The sequence below is a fragment of the Pempheris klunzingeri genome, chromosome 7 (assembly GCF_042242105.1).
Source record: "Pempheris klunzingeri isolate RE-2024b chromosome 7, fPemKlu1.hap1, whole genome shotgun sequence".
In the NCBI taxonomy this organism is placed as follows: Eukaryota; Metazoa; Chordata; class Actinopteri; order Acropomatiformes; family Pempheridae; genus Pempheris; species Pempheris klunzingeri.
Window position 1 is genome coordinate 5,354,222 of NC_092018.1, and position 24,283 is coordinate 5,378,504.

At 40.0% G+C, this 24,283-nt stretch overlaps 2 protein-coding genes across 2 annotated transcripts; one reads left to right on the top strand and one right to left on the bottom strand.

The window, feature by feature from the left end:
• Window positions 1-1,246: 1,246 nt before the first annotated feature.
• LOC139204518 (hydroxycarboxylic acid receptor 2-like) lies at window positions 1,247-2,268 on the top strand. The gene has a single exon (XM_070834553.1). The coding sequence runs from the start codon at window positions 1,247-1,249 to the stop codon at window positions 2,186-2,188; it is 942 nt and encodes a 313-aa protein (XP_070690654.1). The 3' UTR covers window positions 2,189-2,268.
• A 1,712-nt stretch (window positions 2,269-3,980) lies between these two features.
• On the bottom strand, window positions 3,981-23,952 carry LOC139203327 (kinetochore-associated protein 1-like). The gene is made up of 61 exons (XM_070833004.1): window positions 23,815-23,952; window positions 21,679-21,799; window positions 21,336-21,451; window positions 21,068-21,146; window positions 20,856-20,933; window positions 20,726-20,760; window positions 20,516-20,626; window positions 20,000-20,093; window positions 19,716-19,768; window positions 19,516-19,628; window positions 19,358-19,412; window positions 19,154-19,252; window positions 19,004-19,047; window positions 18,829-18,891; window positions 18,672-18,747; window positions 18,340-18,465; window positions 18,016-18,182; window positions 17,804-17,915; window positions 17,462-17,605; window positions 17,319-17,375; window positions 16,971-17,042; window positions 16,749-16,868; window positions 16,319-16,462; window positions 16,127-16,222; window positions 15,829-15,932; window positions 15,621-15,723; window positions 15,398-15,532; window positions 15,175-15,294; window positions 14,704-14,776; window positions 14,343-14,410; window positions 13,963-14,264; window positions 13,586-13,758; window positions 13,091-13,191; window positions 12,619-12,757; window positions 12,478-12,534; window positions 12,228-12,391; window positions 11,966-12,070; window positions 11,738-11,866; window positions 11,304-11,420; window positions 11,075-11,184; window positions 10,739-10,955; window positions 10,329-10,418; window positions 10,071-10,236; window positions 9,696-9,754; window positions 9,373-9,589; window positions 9,221-9,294; window positions 8,903-9,113; window positions 8,582-8,694; window positions 8,397-8,452; window positions 8,062-8,140; window positions 7,852-7,976; window positions 7,555-7,690; window positions 7,349-7,444; window positions 7,048-7,104; window positions 6,285-6,339; window positions 5,679-5,742; window positions 5,385-5,514; window positions 5,183-5,272; window positions 4,559-4,713; window positions 4,309-4,411; window positions 3,981-4,109 (listed from the first exon to the last, which is right to left on the bottom strand). The coding sequence occupies exons 1-61, from the start codon at window positions 23,950-23,952 to the stop codon at window positions 4,074-4,076; spliced, it is 6,642 nt and encodes a 2,213-aa protein (XP_070689105.1). The 3' UTR covers window positions 3,981-4,073.
• Window positions 23,953-24,283: the final 331 nt, after the last annotated feature.

Consider the following 24,283-nt stretch of genomic DNA (forward strand, 5'->3'; position numbering starts at 1 on the left):
TGGAGCTTTTTGGTAAGGCACATCAACTCTATGTTCATAGACGCAAAAATGAAGCATACCAAGAAAAGAACACTGTCCCTACTGTGAAACATGGAGGAGGCTCGGTTATGTTCTGGGGCTGCTTTGCTGCATCTGGCACAGGGTGTCTTGAATCTGTGCAAGGTACAATGAAATCTCAAGACTATCAAGGCATTCTGGAGAGAAATGTGCTGCCTAGTGTCAGAAAGCTTGGTCTCAGTCGCAGGTCATGGGTCTTCCAACAGGATAACGACCCAAAACACACAGCCAAAAACACCCAAGAATGGCTAAGAGAAAAGCATTGGACTATTCTGAAGTGGCCTTCTATGAGCCCAGATCTAAATCCCATTGAACATCTGTGGAAGGAGCTGAAACATGCCATCTGGAGAAGACACCCTTCAAACCTGAGACAACTGGAGCAGTTTGCTCACGAGGAGTGGGCCAAAATACCTGTTGACAGGAGCAGAAGTCTCATTGACAGTTACAGAAATCGTTTGATTGCAGTGATTGCCTCAAAAGGTTGTGCAACAAAATATTAAGTTATGGGTACCATCATTTTTGTCCAGGCCTGTTTCATTAGTTTGTTTTTTTAAATAATTCTGTTGAACGACAATTCAAAAGTAATGGCTGATTTTGATTGTTTAATTTTCAATAAATTTTTATGTATTGTTACTTTTGTAAGTTTCAAGTGATTTCAGTGACCATTGTGGGTTTTTCTTTCATTAACAGAGGGGTACCAACAATTTTGTCCACGTGTGTATAGGCTCATCTCCTGAATGAATTGTCCTTGCTGTGCTGGATTATCATAGACTATGATATGACTATATCTCTCTCCTTTCAGTTTTCATACATCAGTTCAGTGCCCTTGACTGTGTAGTTGCTGTGCCTGCAACACATACAGTAAGCTACAATATGTTGCTGCATATGTTTGCTGTCTGTTTGTGAAACACTTTTAAATTGTTTATAACTATTAGATATAGATTATACTATTAGATAATTATTATGGCCATTAAATGTATGCAAAAACCAGAGATGAATCTACAATCTGTGGCCATTAGAGATAACTCATGTGAGTTTTAGCATTTGATGAAAAACGGATCCACCCAAGCTTCCTGTGAATGCCAAAACCACACTTTGGTTTGGCTGTTTCTCTTTAAAGAATGCAGATAGCCCTCAACACGTTATCAAAGCTGTGACCTGCAGCCAACAGGGTAGCACTTAACTCAACATGCAATGCTATTTCAATGGAACCCTGCTGATCAGCGTGCTCCCTCCACTGTTGGTGACAGAGTTTGTTTTGGGAGTCCTTGGAAATGGTTTTGCTCTCTGGACTTTCTGCTTCCACCTGAAGCCCTGGAAGAGCAGCACGGTATTAATCTTCAACCTGGCATTGGCTGATTTTCTGCTCAACATGGCTTTGCCTTTCCGTGCTAGCTACTACAACTCTGAGATCAGGTGGAAGTTTGGAAGCACTCTCTGCAACATCTGCCTCTTCACGTTGGCAATGAACCGCAGTGGAAGTGCCTTCTTCTTGATGGCTATCGCTATGGACAGGTACATGCGTGTGGTGCATCCCCATCATCCCATCAACTACTTGAGTGTCTCCAAGGCCATTTGTGGAGCACTCTCACTGTGGTTGCTCACCATCTCAATGACAGCTCATATCTTCACTTTGCAACATAATGGAACCTACTGTGAGAGCTTCATGATTGAGACTGAACCCCTTCGTCATCTGACCTGGCGCAAGTTTGAGTTTCTCTTTTCCTTCATTGTTCCTCTTCTTGTGATTCTCTACTGCACAGTCCACATTATTTGCCACCTGAGAGGGAGACAGCTGGCCCAGCTTGCAAAGATTAAGAAGGCTATGAGGTTAATTACAGTAGTGGTGGTGCTCTTCATCATTTGCTTCCTCCCAAGCAACATTATGCAGCTGGTGATTTGGATCAAGGTCAGAATGCTCCCCGAATCTCAAATCTGCCCTGCCCTTGAAGACTCAACCACTGCTTTTTACATCGCCATTAGCCTGACCTATCTCAACAGTGCGTTGGATCCTGTGGTCTACTACTTCTCCAGTCCTGCCTTCAAGAACATCTGCAGCAGAGCTCTTCATCTGCCCCAAGCAGACACCATTGAAAGTGGAGAGAAGAAAACTCAAGACACAGGCTTCTAGTTGCTCAGCCAGTTGTGATCACAAAGCCAAAATCAAGGAAATCAATGAGATAGATGCAGCTCTTTGACTTAAAGTTTCATTAAAATTGATTGACATGTTTCTTTGATTGGCATTGTTGACATTGTCATTTAAGTGCTAGTCAGCAAAATGTTATTTTTACTTCTCTTATACGGTAAACAGTACACTTTATATTCATATATAGACTTTAATTCCCTTTGCAAAACATATGCTATTATGAGGTTATTTTTACGTCTCTGTTGACTGCACACAAAACATGTGCTGTTGTAAAGTTATTTTTACTTCATTATTGATTGCACTTCTCTAAATATACTGTATATTTCACTGAACCATATGCTATTGTAAAGCTCTAAATAATCTATAAGCTTAAGATTTTGTCCGATTTATAAGATAAGATATTCCTTTATTAGTCCCACAAGGGGGGAATTTACAAAAGACCCCAAACTACACCTCACCTGTCAAATCCCACCAACAGCACGTTAGATTAAATGTATAATACTCTGCTCACAGTGTAGTTTCTGTATAATTATTGCAACATATTTGCTGTGTATCATTGAAGTACACTCAGCTTCCTTTTGTGTTTGGCATAAATGAAGAGGATGTATTGTACGGGGTTGCAGTTCATACTGTGTCACTATGTTGTCTGTAGACTGAGTTGAACATCAAACTAATTTGTTTTTAGGTATGCAAAATGTATCCTATTATAGCCTAGGCAGAAACTTACATTTTTAAAACCTGCCAATAGGGATTAATTGTATTGCTTAAATGGGCATATGATTCAAGTATCTGTCTGAATTTATTATTCATTTGAGACTATTAGGCTAAATGCAAGTTAATTGAGTTTACATTTGCTGAATTTAGGCTAAAGAAATAACTCTGATGGCTGTCTACATACTTTTTGGGAGGAAGTGTTTGTGGTATTAAGTGTCATGTACTAATAAACCAAACATCAGCAGCTGTTAGTAAGAATCGTGTTTGTTTTTTTTCACCTTTGATTTGTCTCATTTCAGCACAACACTGAAGACAAAAAATAAGACTATTACCTCAAGTGACACAGCTTGACATGCTGCTCATTTGTAGGATGTCTCGCTTACTAAAAAGGAAGCATCTTCTCGACTTATAACGTGTGGGTCGCTCGCTAATACATCAACTCCTAGAGCCTGTGCACTCACTGATCATCATCATCATCAGAGAGCAGGAATCAAGCCAGTCAGAGAGGTCACGACCTATAGAGTTCAGTTTAGAGAGGCTTCAGTGTGATGGCCTGTTTCTTTACAGATAAAGCAGTTACTTAATATGGACTTATATGGAGAGTTGTGACAAAGAATTGTGCTCAGCCAGGATACTTCGCAGAACCATAATCATTAACTATCGACCAAAAATATAGTAAACATGAAATAAGAAATATGGGACTTTCATTTCTAACGGAGCCATCCAACAAAGCTTTACATGATTCAATTTATTTCTATGTATGCACAAAAAAAAGCCCTTTCTAGGTTACTTTTGTCAGTAAAGTTACTTTATCTCAATGACATGAATTAGTTTCAGTTTTAAGACATTTAAAATGGTTGTAACCGCAAATTGTTGTTTGATATCCCATCTACAACATATAACACTGTTCCTTCTACTGCATGTCAGCCAGAAATCAAATAAACAAGACGAGAGGAAGTAAAGTAAAAAATAGATCAATAGCCCAGTGGTTTTATGCTAACTTTTTTTCAAGAACTCCTCTACACAATCAATAATGAAAAGTATTTATTCCATAACATTACATAACAATGGAAAGATGTCAAGTGCAAATGTTGCATCTCAGCCCAAGATAGACCAAGTAAGAATACATAAATACAGCCGCAGAAATGGTGTCAGTTCATCCCGAAACTCCATTCTGCATATTGAGAAACTCCTGAAAAACAAATTAAAGTAGAATTACTTGTCTGCTATGTTTCTATAACCAATCAATACAAACTCTAAACTAATAAGATGAATAGAACAATCTAAATTGAAATAATATCAACGCAATATTAATTGTGTTAAACTCTTTGTAGTGCTACTCTTCTCTGTATCCTTGACTAAACTGGGTCCAGGATATCAGCCTCAGTTACCTTCAGGGAGCTCGCTGAAGGTGAGCCGTTTGTCAGCATTTTCCCTCTTTGATGCTCTCTGTGTTTCATGTACTCACAAGCAAGTGAGTCAGCATCATCCTGACTGGGGAGCAGGATTAAAAAACCTGGTGTGAAAAACTCAAATTTTGCTTTAGAACAGGTCAGATGCACAGGGTGGGTTTTTGCTTTCCTGTGATATTTGGCATTGAAAAGCAACAACACAAGAACACAAATAAACAAACACACTTACCAGTTCTGGCTGATCAGGTAGTCCACTAAGTCTTTCACCTGGTTAGGCTGGCCATTTGACACAACAAGCTGCTTCAGATGCTTGAAGTGTTTGGTCTTCAACAGTTTCTGGTGCTGGCCATTTTGGCTGATGAAAGTTAATACAGTCACCCTGATCTAAAGAATCATGAAGGTAAACAACATAATGAAATAAACAAAAGGCACTAAAAGTTGAAACACACACGCAATGAAAATGTGTTTCGATGTACCAGACAAATTCAGGTTCATGGAAACAATGTCAGTGTTAAATTCAACACCTCTGACATCTTTACACCATCAGACCCATCTCACATAGCTTCAAAATCACACCTATATGTGCCATATATACTTGGAAAAAAAATATTCAGTAACACTGTTTTACAACAACAGTAGTATACATTACATGTTGATTTTTTTACTGGAACTAGAAGATAAGCGTGCCCTCTGCTGACATTTTAGCTTAGAAAAACAGCTAAGGTTGCATTTTAAATACAAACACTTAAAGACGCAAGCTAGCAGCTAAAATTGAAGAGTGAAGTTGAGGTGTCAATTTAAGAATAAGTGTTGAGTGAAGTCATGAAGGAGGAAAAGAGGAAAGTCATATGACCTGCGAGGGAATTCCAGCCAATTCCCCAGTGTTCATAAGCTCTTCCACCTGCTCAAGGACAGCGACTGGGTTGCAGACAGACAGAAAGCCCTGGAAACGGCAAAAAGAAAGTGGCGGTCATGACAACTTAATTATAATTAGGGCCTAAAAAAGGTACAGATTCTCCAAACAGTTCCTTCTATCACCACATGGACGTACTCACCTGGATCTGCTGAGCCTTTTTATTGGCACAGGGGATGAGAAGGAGAGTTCCCAGAGCAAAAGCTGGCAGATTGAACTGTGCAAAGCGATTGGCAATTCCTATCAGGTCCAGACTCAACAGGAAAGGGCACCTTGGGAAGAAAGAGGAGTGGCAGTAAGATTGGAATAAACATTAGAGACTACGACTTAAATAAATTCGAATCAGTACACGGATTGAATTGTTCATATTCTAGTACTATCAGTACATATTCCTAACATGCAGAGAAGCTGGTGGTAAATGATGAGTAAAACGTACTTGAGGAGCAGAACAAAGGTCCTGTAGAGTATTGCCCGTTGATCAGGACTCAGAGGAACAGAAGCTGTCACCAAGAAAACAGATCAAACAGTCAGGAGCATTCAAGAGGCCTACTGAACAGTGTACATCAAAAGTAAGAGGCTTCATAAAAATATATAATAATTTGGTGCATTTAGTTCTAGCTATCATCATCTTTTCAGTATTCAATATATTGTCTTGCTCTCTATGTGCTAGTTTATGAGGATATCCGAGGCCTTAACAAAACAATTGCAACTCGGTTTCAAAGTCTCAGCAAATGAACATTATTTCTTTAGGTGCCGACATGTAACACAGGCATACAAACATATAAAAAGACAATATAAAAGACCAAAGACATTTTGCTTGTCTTCTTTTAGCCTGCATGGGTAAAAAGATTTGCCCTGATATTTTGGAAACCATATGCCAATGAGTTGTCTCATCATTTCTAAATTTAAAGAATTTACAATGAATCCAGCCTATCAGCATCCATTATTCTGACAAAACACTGCATAAATGAAGACCAGTCAACCTCAAGACATAAATTCCATTCCACTGATGGAAGCGAATTCCCAATCATAAACACAGTACCTGAGACAAAAGGTGCCAGTATCATACTCCTCCAGGTCCTGGAGAAACTAGAAATCTGGGGAGAAAATTAAGCAAATAAAAGAAAATTAACTTAAGTGCAGTTGTTTCTATTATCACTGGACATATTGTATTCTGAGCCGTATTGTCGTAGTAATGGTCGAACATGCTTGGTGGGCTCGCTGCCAATTAACATTTAACCTGGTTTGATTTTAACTGCGAAACATTTGTCACATTTCACATCAGTCTCTCTCTCTGTGCCCACATTTCCTGCCTATATGTCTACAGATAGCATTTCACACATTTTTTTGTAACATGTAAATGTTAAATGTTCTGTAACAGAAAAAACCATAACACCATTAACAGTTTGCATACTAAAACATGGGCAGCACAGTGGTTAGTGATAAGCGCTGTTGCCTCACAGGAAGAAGCCGGTTCAAACCTGATTTGAACCGGGGTCTTTCTGTGTGGAGTTTGCATGTTGTCCCTGTGCTTGTGTGGATTTTCTGCGGGTACTCCGGCTTCTTTCCCACAGTCCAAAGTCTGTGCAGGTTAGGTTAATAGGTGACTCTAAATTGCCCACAGGTGTGAGTGTGAGTGGTTGTCTGTCTCTATGTGTTGGCCCTGTGATTGGTTGGCGACCAGTCCAGGGTGTATCCCGCCTCTTGCCCAAAGTCAGCTGGGACTAGCTCCAGTCCCCCCGCGACCCTGAAGAATAAGTGGTATAGACAACAGATGGATGGATGGATGAATACTAACACATTACCTCCCACAGCGCTGGCACAGCCACTGCTGCCTCTAGCACCCTCTGGAGGTGGCAGATCTGAGGGGAGAACATGTCAGCACTATTTCAAATCACATATCCACAATGTCTTTATTTAATGTATTTAGGATATCAAGCAGTCCATCCACCTCAACAATTTAACGTAGACTGGAGAAAAACGAAAAAAAACAAAAAAAAAAAACAGGCATCATGTACGAATGATATACTGGGTAAGTTTTTCTCTTTATAGAATTTCACTTAATTATGTGAATATAAAGTTTTTCTCTGATGCACATCCCCTCACCAAGTTGAAACCCAGCAGCTTCTGCAGCAGACTGTTCCACAGCTGAGGGTCGTACACCTGATACTCCAAGCACAAGTCTGCCACCAACTGCACTGCCTGAAAGGACAAAAGGTGCTTTCGTTTTTTAAGTGCAACATTTCTGACATAGCAACATTAAAATGAAGTAACTAGCTGGAATCGTTTTAATGCTTTCAGTTAGACGGTACCTGTGGCTCATGACTGTGGTTCTTCCACAGCCCTTTAACTAAGCCCTCTTTGGGACTGCTGAGGAAAGACTGCACTGTGTGAGGGATGTTTAACACCTCCAGTTGAGAAACAAAGATGTAGCACTTCAGGTAATATCTGCATGGGAATATAAAATACAGAAGCATTAACACATCTGAAACATCCCTTAAATTAACTTTGAAATTAGATGATCTGCTGCAGCAACACCCATCGGGAGCAGCTGAAAGCAGAATTAATAATTCCATCAGAACTACTAGACAGATTTCCTGGCCTCTTACTGAATTTTTGTCCTGGGGATCTGCAACTTAGCCTCCAGTGTGGCTGCATCAGCAAGACGGATGAGACAAAGCAGCGCTCGAGTCCGATGGCAGAAGGTCAGACGAGGCCCAGAGGTGTTGAAGGGCTACAGGAGGAATTCCAAAAACAGACATCAGCCACTTTCCCTGGACACTTTGTCCAATTTTGACTCACTGCCATTTATTACTCACCCAGGTGTCGGCAGATAGGATGGGGCTCAGAAGACGGACAGCATCATCAGTGGGGCAAGATTGCAGCATGTACACCACCCTGAGAGAATCAAATAAATACAATAAACAGAGAAGCCAACAGATTTTGGTTTTGCAACTCTTTGCCCTGGTGTGACCATCATCCTGATGTACAGTGAAATGCAGATTTCAAAGACCAGCAACTGAAAATTAGTGTTTTATACTGTACATGTTGTACTGTACATAAAAAGGTACTCTCCCAGTTGATAATACAAACCTAATTCAATGTAATTGACAATTGTGCAAAATTCTGCAAAAAATAACAGTGATGTCTCTACCTCATTAAGTCTGCATCCTCCTCGATGTTGCTGACACATTCATAATTGCCAATGTCCTTAATAAAAAAAAAAAAAACAATGTTCTGTTAAAAATTCGACACAATGGACCCAGATAAAACATAAACAGATGCATTTGGACAGACGCCGTCATTGGCTAATAAAAATGAGGGTAAGCTCAGACCAACCTTGGTAACAGCAGGGCCTGTTTTGCAGATCCATTTTTCCAACATCATATTACGTATTTTCAGGAGATCCACATTGTTGATGGTGGCTATTTCCTTCACCACTGCATGTATGTCTGCTCAGAGGCAAAAAGGAGAAACTAATTTATAACTGGTTGTGGAATAATTCGAAGTCATAAAAAAATAACGCAAAGCAAAATGGACAATACAATGCACTTAAATCCAGTAGCCATCTTTAGCACATCAAGTACTAAAGAAAATAAAGCCAGTCCTACAGAGAGAACATTGGTTTCTTTCAGCCTCGACATCAGGCTGCATCCTCACCAGGATAAGTTTGACCTCCTGTGTCTCTGAAGTGCTTCTCCACACTGCTGTGCTCATACAAGGCAACTATGAGCCTGGCTGGCAGCCCAGTCAGTTTCAGATTCTCTGGGCTGTTCAGCTGGCTGGTCATCAAGGTGTTCTCAGTAGCCGAGCGCTGGAACTGCAACTTCAGCTTAGACAGGAAGGTCTCCCCTCTAGCCCGTGCTGCCTCCTGCTCAGGATTAGAGGGGGGTAAAATAAAAATAAAAAAACAGTTTATGAAAAACTAACTAGATAAAGATATGAAACACTTGAAGTTTATGCTTTGCAAATGCTGACCTCAAGGTTTGGGTCTTTCAGCCAGGCATCTCCAAGAGCCAAACAGAACCTTAGTGACTGTGTCTTCTCGTAGCCTGTAGGGAGCAGGTAACACTTCAGTACAAACATACAATCAAGCAGTGTAAAGATAGTGTCTAATCTGCAGGTCAGACCTGGTGGCAGCTCCTGGGTGATCTTGTGGGCTGTGGCAGCGGCCCACTCTGGGCTCTGGATGCAGTGGATGTACTTCATCATGGTCTTTGCCACCTTGAAAGTTTCCTTATTGTAACCATGACCCTGACCCCTTTTCCTCTGCTCTAAGAGTAAAGGCTTCATCTTCTTCTCAAACACATGGTTTGCTGCCGACATGTACAACTTGTCAAGGCTCACCTGGAAAGAGACAGCAAAGTTTGAATAACTGCCAAACTTTATGGATGAATCTATATTTTTTGTGTTTATACAGAGTAAGGTGACTTTTTATATTGGTGTGCTTTACCTTCATCAGTTTGCTAATCAAAAGAAGAGTAGGGAAGGTCTCCTCACTGAGCTCAGGAGCTAAAAACAGAAAAATATTTTAGTTTATTCAGTCTTAACACATTTCATTGACTATTTAAATCAATTTATTTAAATTATTTATAACAAAGAATACACATTTTGCCAACTGAAGCTTTACAAAGAAGTCCTAGATGACAGTCTGTAAAGTCTATCACACACTTGAGGAACTCAATTTCAATCACCTGTGAGTCAGACTGCAGTTAACTGAAATGATATTATAACCTCAAATGAGTTAAAAATAATTCCCTCTTTTTAGATTAAACCAGATACCAACAGGTAACCAGTGCAGAGCTATTAAAATCAGAGTCAAGCTCACAGATGATCTTCCAGTAATGTTTGGTCTGCATAAGAAGGTGGAAGGGCAGTCTGCTGTTGGACAGGGGGTTTGGCAGCAGGCTGTTTTCTAGAAGATACGTGTTCTCCACATCTGAGGGAGGAGAGATTCGCTTGTAGGACTTCAGGTGCTGAAGGAGACCCATTGCCTGTGGATTAAAAGACACTGGTTGCCAGTCTGCACAAAACATTTGGAGGACAAGTGACTCTTTAATTTCAAGTGTGCCAGGGAGTTTTTTACCTGACTAACAGAGAAGCTTGTCACGTTCTCATCTGCAGCCTGTATGATCTTCAACACTACTTCGATCCTCTCATAGTTGTAAGGGCTGAGCTGCATGAGGAAGGCATTTTGCAAGACTGTAAAGACTAGTTGCGCTGCTGTCATTTAAAAGCTACACAATAAAACCATGTGTATATAGCTTTTGATTTTTAAAGTACTGTTAATTAAGCACACTCCTATTGTACATTTTTATTGAATACGTTGTCTTTGATCAGCCTCTGGGTTAAACTGAAATATTCTCATTCCATCAGAAGTTATTAGAAATTTCACTCATGTAAAAGGGGCTGAAAAATCATTTACACTGAGCCCTGCTGTTAAAGAGAAACCACTTTAAATATTTCCCTCCTCTGGTTTGTCCCCCATGCACAAACCTTGAACATGGCAGCACAGAGACTGTCAGTGAGCTCGCTGGTGCTGTGTAACATCGGGATAATCTGCAGGACTCGCTCCAGTGCATCTGCATGACACAGAGGCTGCATCTCTTCCTGGCATGAGCTCGAGTCACCTGCACTTTCCTCGTCCCCTTGGAGCAACAGTAAGGTGGTGATGTACTGGTTGATCACACTGTCGTGGTCTAGACTGAAAGTACTGCAGGTAGACGCAAAGGGCAACTTATTGCACAGGCAGAACACTTTTTCAAAAATGGTATTTCATATTCTACATTATTATAAATTGAAGAGTTTGACACTGCAGAGTGAGCAGCTAACCTGCAGTACTGGAGGATAATGTCTGGGGTGATCCTCCTGTTTTTCACCAGATCAGGGATCAGACTGCTTTTCATCTCAGGCCGCTGACGGAACACTGGCTGGATGGATATCTGGGGAAGAGGAAGGTAGACATGGTTAACGTCAAGTCACGTTAAATGTCAAGAAAAGAGAGGCAACTTATGATGTAAAATGTGAATATAAACAGTGGTGAAGTGGTTTTCATCCACACCTCCAATTTGCTAAGCTTGATGCCCCACTCAGCATCAGTAATGACAGAGAGAAACTTCTCTCGCTCCTCTGCCTCATCGTACAAACAGCAGAGATTGGCCCCAATCCTTGCCACAGCCTGAAATAATCAAGAGGCAGTGGCTGATTAGATTTGCTGAAGATAACACAAACAGAAATGTGCAAATATACATGCATGTACTCCTATTTTTGCCAACAGCCACCACAGTTGGTGCTGCATTCACAGTTTAAAACATCTTTGTGTATTTGTAAAAAAATACTTCTAAAGAGCTCCAATTTCAGAGAGTTATTCAGCGGGGTGAGGAGAGTCAGTCCCTCAAACTTAATCTCAAAAGGTCTTGATGTCTTTAATTTCCATTATTAAAAGAATAAAAACGTTTGACAATAGAGTACAGATGAAAAGTGATCATTGCCTACCAAGATTTTGTCATAGTTTTGCCAGGTGTTGTCAATAACCTTCCACAGTATTTTGAAGACTTCTGCTTTGGAGAGGAGCGTACAGAGTCCAATCGCCAAATCACAATCGACCACCCTCCAGTTGAACACCTGCAGCCCATAAAAAAATAGAGATAGTTATTCAGAAATGTAATAAAATGCAGTAAATCTACTATTACCCTCTTATGACATCAGACTCAGCAGACTCACCTTGTTCAAGAGAGCTACAGCAACAGCATTCAGAGACGAAGTAGTTCTCTTTCGAAGATCATTCAAGCATATATTATACTTCTTTAGCTCTTGGCTATCATAAAGCTGAAACAAGAGTTAACAGTGACATTTTCATTAGTAACATTTTGAAATATTTTGACTTACTGGCAAGCAGCTAAACCTATAATTATGGTATAACTGATCCAGAAAAACACATATGACAGTGGCACTGATAGCACCAGTGGATATGTTGCAGCCACACCTGTACACTCAGCTTTATGTCCATCACATTGGAGGTGACATGCTGCATGCAGCTGCCGTATGAGTTGACCATCACTCTGAGAGCCAGCTCCAGCTGACTGCACTCTTGTAACATCTGCAACATGTTGGTCAGGGGACCCAGGAGGGGCTGCAGGTAGTTTGAACCTGCGTATAGGCCGGGCAAGACAAAGGCAAACTTTCAAATGCATAACTTCAAGGAGAAATAGTGAAATATAAACTTAAGTACATACCGTCTTCAAATGAGCAGTGTGACAGACAGGAACAGTCCAGTGGGTACAGTTTGGTGTCTACAAGATTGTGAATAAATTGTGAATAAATTAGCATAACAGTTTATAAAACCAGTTAGCTGTAGACTCACTTGAGGATCTCACCTCGAGAAATGGGCAGCAAGCAGTTGGTAATTTCATATTGGACTGGAAGCACAGACACTGGGTCCAGAACAATGCAATCCTCGTTAAAAATATCCTGAAAACTCCACTGAGAATCTTTTTCTGCCTCCAGGGTCAAATCCTGTGATAATACACAATTTAAATACAAAATGATATATTGATGCATCTGGTTAATTTCACTTCGTAAAAGGAAACATTGATTAGTTTCAACTTCCAGGCTGCTTTTCTTGTTTATTTCTTAATTGGAAGAATTTGTGGCAATTTTTCAAATATTAATATAAAATAGGAAGTCTCCCACTTAAATATTTTTACCCATCCCTAACTAAATCGTTCACTTGGTAGATTCACAGCTAAAAATATAAACGCAGACAAATATCAAACATATCAAGCACGAACACCAAAATAGAGTGAATAAAGTGTTATTCTATGGAAAAGGACAAGATAAGACACTGACCTTGGCTATGAAGCCATAGTTGTCTGATAACTGACACTGATGATAGACATCCATAGCTATCCGTGTGCACTTGCAAAGCTCCAGACAGTCCAGGAGAAGATCTGTAGCAATTAATATAATATTAACTTTGGGAAATAATACAGAGCACTCAGGCTAGCTCAGATTTCACACAAAGAGTCTGTTGTTCTGAAGGCAGTCAGCATATTCAACAAAGCCAGATATACTATTGCAAATACACTGATTAAGAAGAGGGATTTTTGCTTGTTCTACAGTGCTGTTTACTTATCACGTGTGTTGTCACTAATACTTTTACTGGGTTTAAAATGAGACTGAAGACATATTTCTAATCTAATTTGCACAACAAAAGTACATTAATTTTTTTACTGAAACATCTCCGCTAATTACCAAAGATCAAAAATGTGTAGTCTAATTAGTTGAGCTAAGAACCCAGCTGTTTTCACCAGCATGTTTTTGATGTTTAAACATGTTCTGTACCTGAGTGGCACACTGTGATAGCCTGGCAGGCCAGATCATGGATGACTGCTGGCAAATCCATGTCATCAGGAAGCACCATGGGCACATCTGCCTCCAGCATCTGGCATAACGTTTTGGCAGCAGTGAACAAAACCTTCCCTGTGCTGGTGTTATAGTGGTGCTCATACAGCTCACTGAAGGCATAAAGGAAAGAGGGGGAGGAACAATGGAGATTCTCCATACACCAAACTAGACTAGGTCTTAACTGAAAGATATTTAGATAATTTATCTATAGTATTATGAAGAACTAATGGGCAGGAAAAACAAACAAACAGCAAGCCCCATCAGTTTCCCACCCCTGGATTCATACACACGGCACAGCACCCACACATGCAAACCTGAGGATCTTGAGGGCTTTGTCCACCTTTCCTACTCTCAGAGAGCGCAAGGCCAGGTCAGACCAGAGCTCCTGCTCAGTGCGCTGCAGCTGCCGTCCTAGACGACGCAAGCCAGCCTCTGTGGATATAGTCTTCGTCTTGCCATCAGGATCATTAGCCACAACTGGAGTTGCCGTAGCCTTCCCCTTCAATGGACGGCGGCCACGTGTGTTTTCATAGGCTGTGATGTGATGCTCCTGGATCTGTTTTCTGATGTTTGGATCCTCATAGTTGGAGGGGGTGAAGAAAACATCAAAATCCTCCTGAAAAAGCAGGCAAAGAGACTACAGATTAAAGAACAACTGGAAAAACACTTAAAACATTCCTCAAATGAGGCTCACCTGTAGGTGGGCGATCGCCTTGAACATGATAAGGTTATTTTCACACTCCATGGTTTTAAGGGCATCATCTGCAGAGGACATGGAATCTGGCATCACTCTTAGATGTTCAGATGCATTTATAAAATATTTCTTTCCCTAACCTTTGTCTGTAAGGTGTGTTTTGACAATCAGTGTCTGGTGTTTAATATAATCTCAGGTGATAGGAATATGAAAAGCACGAGTCAGAGCCTAGAGTCAGCAAAAGAACTGGAAGTATACATTGACTTATTCAAGAAAATGAAGCAGGGTGAATGATTGCTGACAGGAAACGGAAACGGTGGTTTCTGAATGAGGGACACTTTACAGCATAGTAAGTACTTACGTTTTTGAATTATATGCAGATATTTCAGAGCTTCCACCATCACCTGAGCAACAACCATTTGGTGTTTCTTGTGCTATTGAAGACACGACAAGAGAGAGATGAGATATACAAAATGTCAGAATGCTATTCTGCTTTTCAGTTCAGATCTTAAGGTAATCGATTTAAAAGTATTGTCTACTTTGAGGCATGTTTGCAGTGTTTATAGCCGTGTAGGCATCAATTAAATATGTAATCACAGGAGCCCATGGAAAGGCATCCGGGCAGGTAAAATTCTGGTGTATCAGATCAAACGTCTGTAAGCAGCAGAAGAGATGCAATGTTAAAATTAGATCTAGTGCTCAGAAGGAGCAAGCTGAAATTCTTAAAACTATCTTAGCAACAGCATATGTCTTAAGTGGTCTTGAAATTGCATCCAATGTAAAATGCAAATTACCTTTTGTTTCAGACAAATGACATCTTCCCTCTCCTCACCTCATCAGATATGTGGTGTTTGTCCTCCAGCTGCAGCCTGGCCCAGGATGTGAGACGCTCGATCACACACTCTGCCTCTGCAGAGGACAGCCTCTTCAGGACAGTCATGCATTCCTCTGTCTGAAATCAGAATGAAAGACTTCCTATCAATATTTAATGTATACATAAGAGAAATAAAACTTGAATTTGGTGATTTCATATTTATGTTTTGGGATGAGCATACCTTGCCCTTGCCAGTCAGCTCGACGAGATGCATGTAATTTATCTGCGAGGTTGGAAGTTTGTACGCCTGAGCTAATGTCAGGGAGTCTTCTAAAGACATTGGGAGGTCTTGCTTCAGGATGTATCTAATCAGTGTCTGGGGAAGACATACAATATATGACAGAAAGTTTATGGGCAGGCACAGCAGGACTCATATGTAACATAATTAATCAAATCCAAAATACCATAATTTGAGTGCTGTTAGAGAGGTTGAAGTTGCGGATTCCATAACCCCTGAGAAGTTTCCTGATCTCCATCAGACGGTAGCTCTCCTTTAAAAGCTCTTGTCTGGGGAAAAGAGCAGTTAGAAAATTATAGGAACTGCTAACATTGTCAAATTTTATAGTATATTAAAAAAAATAAAAAATCAGGGTGAGGAAAATGTAAACATACTTTGGTCCATCCATCTCTAGGTACTGCTGAACCAGTTTTTCTACCACATTACTCCAGGGCACTACAGCTTTCTGCATGATCTCCAGCACAGCATCAACCATCAGCTGGCAGGAAATACAATAATGTGAGATTTTACAAATCCTTGTACAAACTTTATTGTTTTTCTATACATCTATCTTATTGACTATCTTCTCTGCTACCGTTGTGACTGATGTTCACTAAGATAGTTCTGCTTACTCAAATATTTGTGCTCATAAACCTTCAGCATGTTGTGAACTATGTGTAAATGTAACCTCACATCAGTATCTGTCATGCAGCCTAGCACAGCCACTGCTTTGGCTTCCCATTCTGTGAAAAGTGTTGTGGTCTGGGAACTGCAGCGCTCCAGGAGATCCTAGTGAAGATCAAAATGAGATGACAAACACTTGCATCATGCATTTGGAAAATTAAATGTTTATTCCCCGTGGGCATGGCAATGGTGGGGTTTTACCTTGATATACTGTAGAAGCAGCTCATCAAATGGAATCTCGTGCTCTTCAGCATAAGGCAAGATACTCCTCTCCACTGTAGCTGCAATCAGCTCTGGAGCCGGCACTTTGTCCAGCATGTAGGATGCAACACTCCGTATGTTTCCCTTTCAAATTCACAAGGAAGATAAGTTACTGATATAGGAACATAGGTTTTGATCTATCGATCTATCTATCTATCAAAAACAGCATGGCTATCTTACAATTTAATGAAGTCCACTACAATGCACTTAAAAGTAAAGTATTTTTTCACTTTGATAATGAAAATAGCAATTTTTCATATTAGTTTCTGAAAGTTTTAGACTTCAATAAAATACTTGTTTCCTGCTGCAGATACAGGAAGCTTGTTTGAAGCTCAGCGGTAAATAGAATATGTCACTTATACATACAAACCTTCTCAAAGACTGACAGCGAAAGTCTACAGTTGTATTTCTGGTGGAGGTCCAGGAGCTGACGGAGGTTGGACATCAGGGACCTGATGTTCTCCACCTCCTCTGCACCATAATTATCATCCTTACAAGAAGATTCATATGCATTACATTACAAACTTGCACCCACAGGTAGATCATGACTGTGGAGGCACATAATGAAAAGAGAAAAATGTGGCTAACTTACAGATTTCATCCATGTCCACAGAGGGGGCAGGCCAAGCACCGCCATGTCCAGCCCATTCTGAGGCCAAGCACCCTGGGACACCATACGACATTTATCATCATTGGTTCAACGATTGTGACTGATACTTTTCATGTTTCAACATCAAGTTGAAGTTCAACATCAAGTCCCCACTGTCTATTATTGTGATTTTAGCTTGCAATGTTTTTCTCAAATCATCAAAATTGCTCGGGACTTTAAATTAATAAATGCTTACCACCATTTTTTATCTCTGTTGCGTTGTACTGCATGATTGCAAAGCCTGGTTTTACTTAACTTAGGAGTTTCTGGTTGGTATTTTTTTCTCTTTACCTTTTCTGTTAACTCCAGATTCCTTGCTCTCTGCTCCAGCCATCTCGCCAGGATTCTCTAAGGACACATAAAGACAGAACTTTGACTACTGAAAACATAGCACACATACAAACATATTTTAGGCTTGATAGAGCATATCCTACCTGTCCTACTGGAAGCACTCTCCCCACAAAAGGAACAAAAACTGTCCTAAACCAAGGACAGAGGTCCTGGGATGGCAGGTCCTCTGGGATGGCACTGAGCACTGCTTCAAGCTTGCTCTCATCAAACTCTACTGCAATTTGTCCCTGTTACAAAACAGAGCAGTAGACAACATCACAACTGAGCCTGATCACCATGATATTTCACATAGAATTGTTTGTTTCATCATTGTTAATGATCTGTGTTAAATGTGTTAAGTGCATTCCTACATTAGAACACAAGTTACTGAGATATGACAAATGTCTGTATGTTTGTTCTGGTGAGTGCATGAAGCTGCTCTTTACCTCATATCTGAGCCACAGGAGTTGTGCACCCTTCAGGTCTCCTTCTCTTAGGTGGGTCAGAATGTCTCCTAAATTGTCAGTGCTGTTCAGAAACTCAATCCAGGCGATGCCACTATGGATGACAGAATTACATGTTAAAACCACACATTAGTGTACCTGATAAAGAATATAGGAATCTTACTGTACAACACAGAAGACCACTAAGAATTTACTTAAAATGTTCTGGACCGTGCAGGCTGCAGAAAGTTGCCAGCCTGGCCAAGGCCTCTTGGATCTGTAAGGAGGAGTATCGTGAGGCAGCGTGGTTTAGCATCTTTTCTGCTGTCTCAAAGGTTGGCCACGGAGCCTTGAGGCAATACTCCACCACATACTGCTCATCCTAGGCAACACAGAAAATTAACCTCTATTAGTAAGAAGTAACAATCTTAATTGCTATTGCTATGACTAACTCAAGAAGTCCCATTTCATCAACATTTTAGAACTGTACATTTAGATTTAGACAAAATAATCTGGAAAAACAGCATTGTTACACTGACCGTGATCTTCATCAGGTTGGTCTTGGCCTCCTCCACAAGTTCAGACCACACATCCTGTCCATAGCCACCAACAGATGCAGAGGCCAGCTGCTCCAGCACAAAGTCAAGCTTCACCTTGTAAACAAGCTGAACAGAGATAGGATTGTTAACTGTATATAGCCCCACTTAGGGTAGTAAATTACCAACAGCTGCATCTTCATTTTAAAGTAACAATATTAACTGTCAAGTCTCTTTCTATTTTAAAATCATCTTTTAAAATCATTATCTGGTCAATTAGAAAACAATTGTTTTCCATTGACCACTGAGGCCAAGTCATCCAGACAGACACCTACCTCTAAATCCAGCTCAAATGTCATGGCAAACTTCTCAGCCTCTTCAAACATGTGCTTGTGAAGAAGTCTGCTAAGTCTAAGAATAAAGAAAAGTCAAGTAAGTCAAATTATACTATAAACATTATACGTACCATAGTATCCAGTTAAAATTAGATACCTGTTCTCAGGCAAAGCCTCTGTGAAGCATCTGACAACAACAGAGGATACAGGCTCTCCTCGACTAATTGATGAAGAAGAAAGAAACATATACCACTTAATATTTAAAAAACATACACCACACATTCACTGGCCCAAGATTCAAGTATAATAAGCATATATAAAGCATATCCTACCTTTCTGGGTTTTCACAAATCCCCTCAACTAAATAAATCGTATCCTAAAGCCAGACGACAAACATTTTACTTCAAAGTGGAGAAAAACTTACAACAAGAAATAGCACATGCAAAATCCATACAACAATTTAACAAGTGTGGATTATTTACCATGTTTACTTTTGTCTGGACGAGACAGGAGACTGAGGAGACATCCAGAGAGTAGCAAATATTCATGGATGGCAGAAATCGTATTTGCAGTGAGTTGATCTAAAAAATTAAAAACCAGCAGATCAAGTTCAGACAGGACTTTAGTAATCTATATTTATCTCAGTTTCTACATCTATATACACATATACAGAGTTGTACTGTTACCTGACTGTTGTCTTGCTTTGTCAGAGTGATCATCTTCATGCTGCCCTTATCTTGGCTGTCATACACACAGATTGATTTACATTTTTAACATTGTTTAATTGACGCACTTCTCTGTGCATATTTAGAGCTACAGTATGTTATACAGCATTAATACTTACGCCACCATGGAGGCAGAGCCACCATCTGTGGTGAGTTCAAAGTCATGAATGGCAAGATTTGGCCAACAGTGAATCATGACGAAGAAATGTAGATCCCAAAGACTCAGGACATCCTGAGAGTGAAAAAAACAGGGAGGAATCCATATGTATACCTCAAATATGTTTAATCAAACAGCTACAGGTGATACCACTGAACTCACCTCCGTGTCAAGAATGTACAAGAGATTTTCCACCACCACCATCTTCCTCACTCCTTTGAAGTAAGTATAAGGAGAAAATATATCATAGCTCTCACACAATCCACTTAGAGGCATTTCAACTTTTTTCTTGTTTTGTAATTGTTTTCACTTCGCGTTTCAATTTCTTATCGTCCTCTTTTTTTTCTTCTAATATTTTGTGTCTGTATAACAATAAATATTCAACATCTTCCAAAAGGCACATCAGCAATGTGTAGCTATAAACTGTACATGAAGAAAGAGCTTACCTGGAATCAAGCTATTGTTGACAGAGTTAGCGAGGCACATCGTGGCCTGATGAGGGTCCATCGTCCAGTGAGTGAGAACATTTTCTTTATCCCCCTGTTGACATAATATTGTAACAAATTACATTAGGAAATACATGTATTCTTAATGCCTCATATAAGGAGTCACTACTGTTTCTAAAGAGGTTTATTTACACCAAAATATTTTAAGCAATAATTAAAGTTTACATTGATATAACAATAAGACTGGTTTCAATTTTATTTTAAAAACATACTTAATTTCTAATAGCAAATCATAACTTGCAAAAGTCTACTTGCAAGTGCCGTACATGAATGCTCAATTTAAAAAAAAAATTTCAGTGAAAAATGCAATACAGAAAAATGATGCATATAAATAGAATGACAATGAATATATTTGAAGTAGTTAATTTTATGTTGTCCTTATTCACATGTTACTAATGAATCATACTTGTGGTATGTGGTAAATATATAAATAAAACTTATTTCACAGACACTGACCGCGATCAATAGGTGGATTTCATGGCCCAGACTGAACATTAGTGCTGTACTGCAGCACTCGTCATGGTAATCTCTGGTGGAGCAGAAGTCTATCTTGATGAGAGACTGGAGCTGAGATGAAGAAAAGTGTGATTACGTCTGCTGCTCAGAGAAAATATTTTTGCTATCATATTTGTTATTTTGCTACTAAAGTAGGTTGCCTTAACTTACCTCTTTCAAAGCTCCCACGTCCATTTTTTCTATGGCTGTGATGACAAAAGAGGAATGAATGTTTGTTTCATTTGGTCAACAAAATGCCTCCAACAAAATTTTAAGTGTACCACACATGATGTTTTGATACCTGTCTCTATCTTTGCCAACGCGAGGTTCGTAATGTGGAAAAACCCATCTTTTGTGAGAAGGAACATATGGTACATCCCTTTTGCCAAAAAATAAAAACAAAACACCATTCAGAAAACAGATTCAGAATAACATTAATAAACATCCAGAGAATAAAATCCCTTCATTTTAACAGTGTACATCACAGGCCATCCTAACAGTGAGGGAGTTTACCTAAGGATGCCTGGTCCTCCTCTATGATGAGATAGCGGTATGTTTTCTTATCTCCACTGGATGGTTTCTCTACCAAAGCCTACAAACACAGAAAATTACACAACATGTAAGAAATGATTATGGCTGGTGCCATTTTCTATGTCATCCTAGGTGTTGCAGGTGAAATCAGACAGGTAACAGTATAACAATTCAAAACCAGACACAGAGTGGTCATATTTAATGTAATCCTACAGTAGTAGGCCTTAAAAACATTAAAAGTCAATCAAACCCTAGTGAAAATGATCCTCTTGTGTGGAACATAGATCAAATGAAGGTTTCCATTTCTTTCACAGACCACCAAAAACTGTCCTGCCAGGCATACGTCAATGGCATCCACACCCGTTTCTGAAAAATACATCTTGCCGTTAGTGCACAGCAGTTACAGTTAAAGGCATTGGTAGGAGAAGCATGACGACATGTGGCTGAACCTTAACAGCATCTTCAAACTGATTTAGTAAGGACTAGACAGTCAGCCTTAATGTAACAACATAAGCCATCTCAAAAGGACACAAAGTGAAATCTCTGACAGCAAACAGCACGAAGATGAAAGAAGGAACGATGCAGTCACATACCAAAGTGAAGAAGCAGCAGGACGGTCTGATAGCTCTGGTCAAACAGGATAACCGTCTTGTCAGCAACAACAATGCTCCAGTTTGAACCACTGGAGGAAGAAAGACTGGGATCTGCCTCCACCTGCAAGAACCAGCATTTCCATCCAATCAATGACCAGTGCTGTCACTACACTGCGTGCACAATTATTAGGCAAGTTGTATTTTTGAGGATACATTTTGTTATTGTACAACTACAGTGCTCTTGGTCAATCCAAAATGTTAACAAACCCTCAAACCTGAACATTTAAGTAGTAAAAGTGAAGTTTTGGCTTTCTTAAGAGAATATCTATACGTACACCATTATTAGGCAACTATTAGTGTGCAGAATTATTAGGCAACTAAATGAAAAACAAAGATTTTCCCATCTCACTTGTTTATTTTCACCTGTTAAAGTGAGAATAATAAACTCAAAATTTACAAATAAACATTTCTGAAATTTAAAAAAAAAAAACCCTCAGTGACCAATATAGCCACCCTTCTTTTCAATAACAGTCACAAGCCTTCCATTCACGGAGTCAGTCAGTTTCTTGATCTGGTCAGAATCAACTTTTTGTGCAGCCGCAACCACAGCCTCCCAGACACTGTTCAGAGAGGTGTACTGTTTACCTTCACTGTAAATTTCCTGTTTAAGAAGGGCCCAAAAGTTCTCAATAGGGGTTAAGTCAGGTGAAGAAGGGGGCCATGTCATTAGTTTTTCATCTTTAAGGCCTTTACTGGCCAGCCACGCAGTGGAGTACTTTGATGCGTGTGATGGAGCGTTGTCTTGCATAAAAATCAAAGTCTTCTTGAAAGATGCAGACTTTTTCCTGTACCACTGCTTGAAGAAAGTGTCTTCTAGAAATTGGCAGTAGGTCTGAGAGTTGATTTTGAGTCCATTTTCAACCCGAAAAGGTCCAACTAGCTCATCTTTAATAATACCTGCCCATACCAGTACCCCACCTCCACCTTGCTGGCGTCTGAGTCAAAGTGGAGCTCTGTGTCCGTTACTGGTCCAACCACGGGCCCATCCATCTGGTCCGTCAAGAGTCACTCTCATCTCATCAGTCCACAAAACCTTTGAAAAATCTGTCTTCAGATATTTCTTGGCCCATTCTTGATGTTTCAACTTATGTGTCTTGTTCAGAGGTGGTCGGGTTTCAGCCTTTCTTACCTTGGCCATGTCTCTGAGAACTGAACACCTCGTACTTCTTGACACTCCAGGTAGGTTGGAGTTGTGGAATATGGCAGCACTGGAGGATAATGGGTTCCTGGTAGCTTCACGTTTGATTCTTCTCAAATCTTTGGTGGTTAATTTGCGTCTTTTCTTCTTGACACGTTTCTTGCGACCTTGCTGACTACTTGCAACAAAACGTTTGATGGTTCTGTGATCACGCCCCAATATCTTAGATATTTCAAGAGTGCTGCATCCCTCTGAAAGACTTTTTACAATATTTGACTTTTCAGAGTCAATTAAATCTCTTTTTTGGCCCATTTTTCCTGAGGAGAAGAATCTGCCTAATAATTATGCACACCTTGATATAGGGTGTTGATCTCCTTAGGCCACACCCTCCCTCGTTACACAAATACACATCACCTGATATGCATTAAATCCAATAAGCATTCAAGTTTATACAGCTTGGAGTTGGAAATTATGGATAAAATGATGATATGGTCAAAATAATCACTTGCCTAATAATTGTGCACACAGTGTAGAACAAGCTTCCTGAACACCTAAGGTCTGCCAAAACATTCAAATCAGGCCTCAAGACATTACTGTTTACTGTGACTTTCCAATAATAGAGCTACATAAATTATTTTAATCTGTAACTATTTATACACATGCTTTTCTTGTATTTTAATGCATCTTCGCTTAAGCTTTAACTATTTATTTATTGTGCTTCTATTATCTTTTACATGCAGTGCAATGCTTCTGTGTCTTGTTCTTATTGTGTTTTATGTCCCAGTAAAGCACTGTGAATCACCTTGTGTCTCAGAGGTGCTGTACAAATACAGACTTTAAGGGAGCGGCAGAGGCCTTTCGTGTCGTCCCTGGATGTGAGTGTTCAGGATACAAGAGCATGTTCGAGTTCATGTACTCTACCTGTTGACATTCATTACCTCATTGGCGGTGGAGATTTTGACCAGTGTGTCCACCTGATACAAGCTGCTGCCATTGTCCTCCTTTGACAAACTGCCGAGACGGACAGTGTTTGTGTCCTCGTTAGTCAGAAGTTCAACGTCGGTCCACATCGCCATTTTTTGGCGCTAAAGGAAGAAATGCTTCCGTACGAGTTGTTTACTTGCTTACAGCTGATAGTAGTAACTCACCGCTCTACTGAAATATTGAGACAGCTACAACACACGGGTCCGACATAACGCAACAGTTTTTTTTTTATAATTTGGCGGGTTGCTGCAGGATAACAGAATTAACTGTGTATGCTCTTCCCTGAGTTTTGCCTTTCAGATACAACTTCCTTCTCGGCCTGAGTAAAAATCGTACGTATTTCATTAAGATTGGCAGAATAAAACCCCAAACACAGCCTGTGTTTTAAAGTTAGCCATCTGTAATCTAAGCCTAGCCAGATAT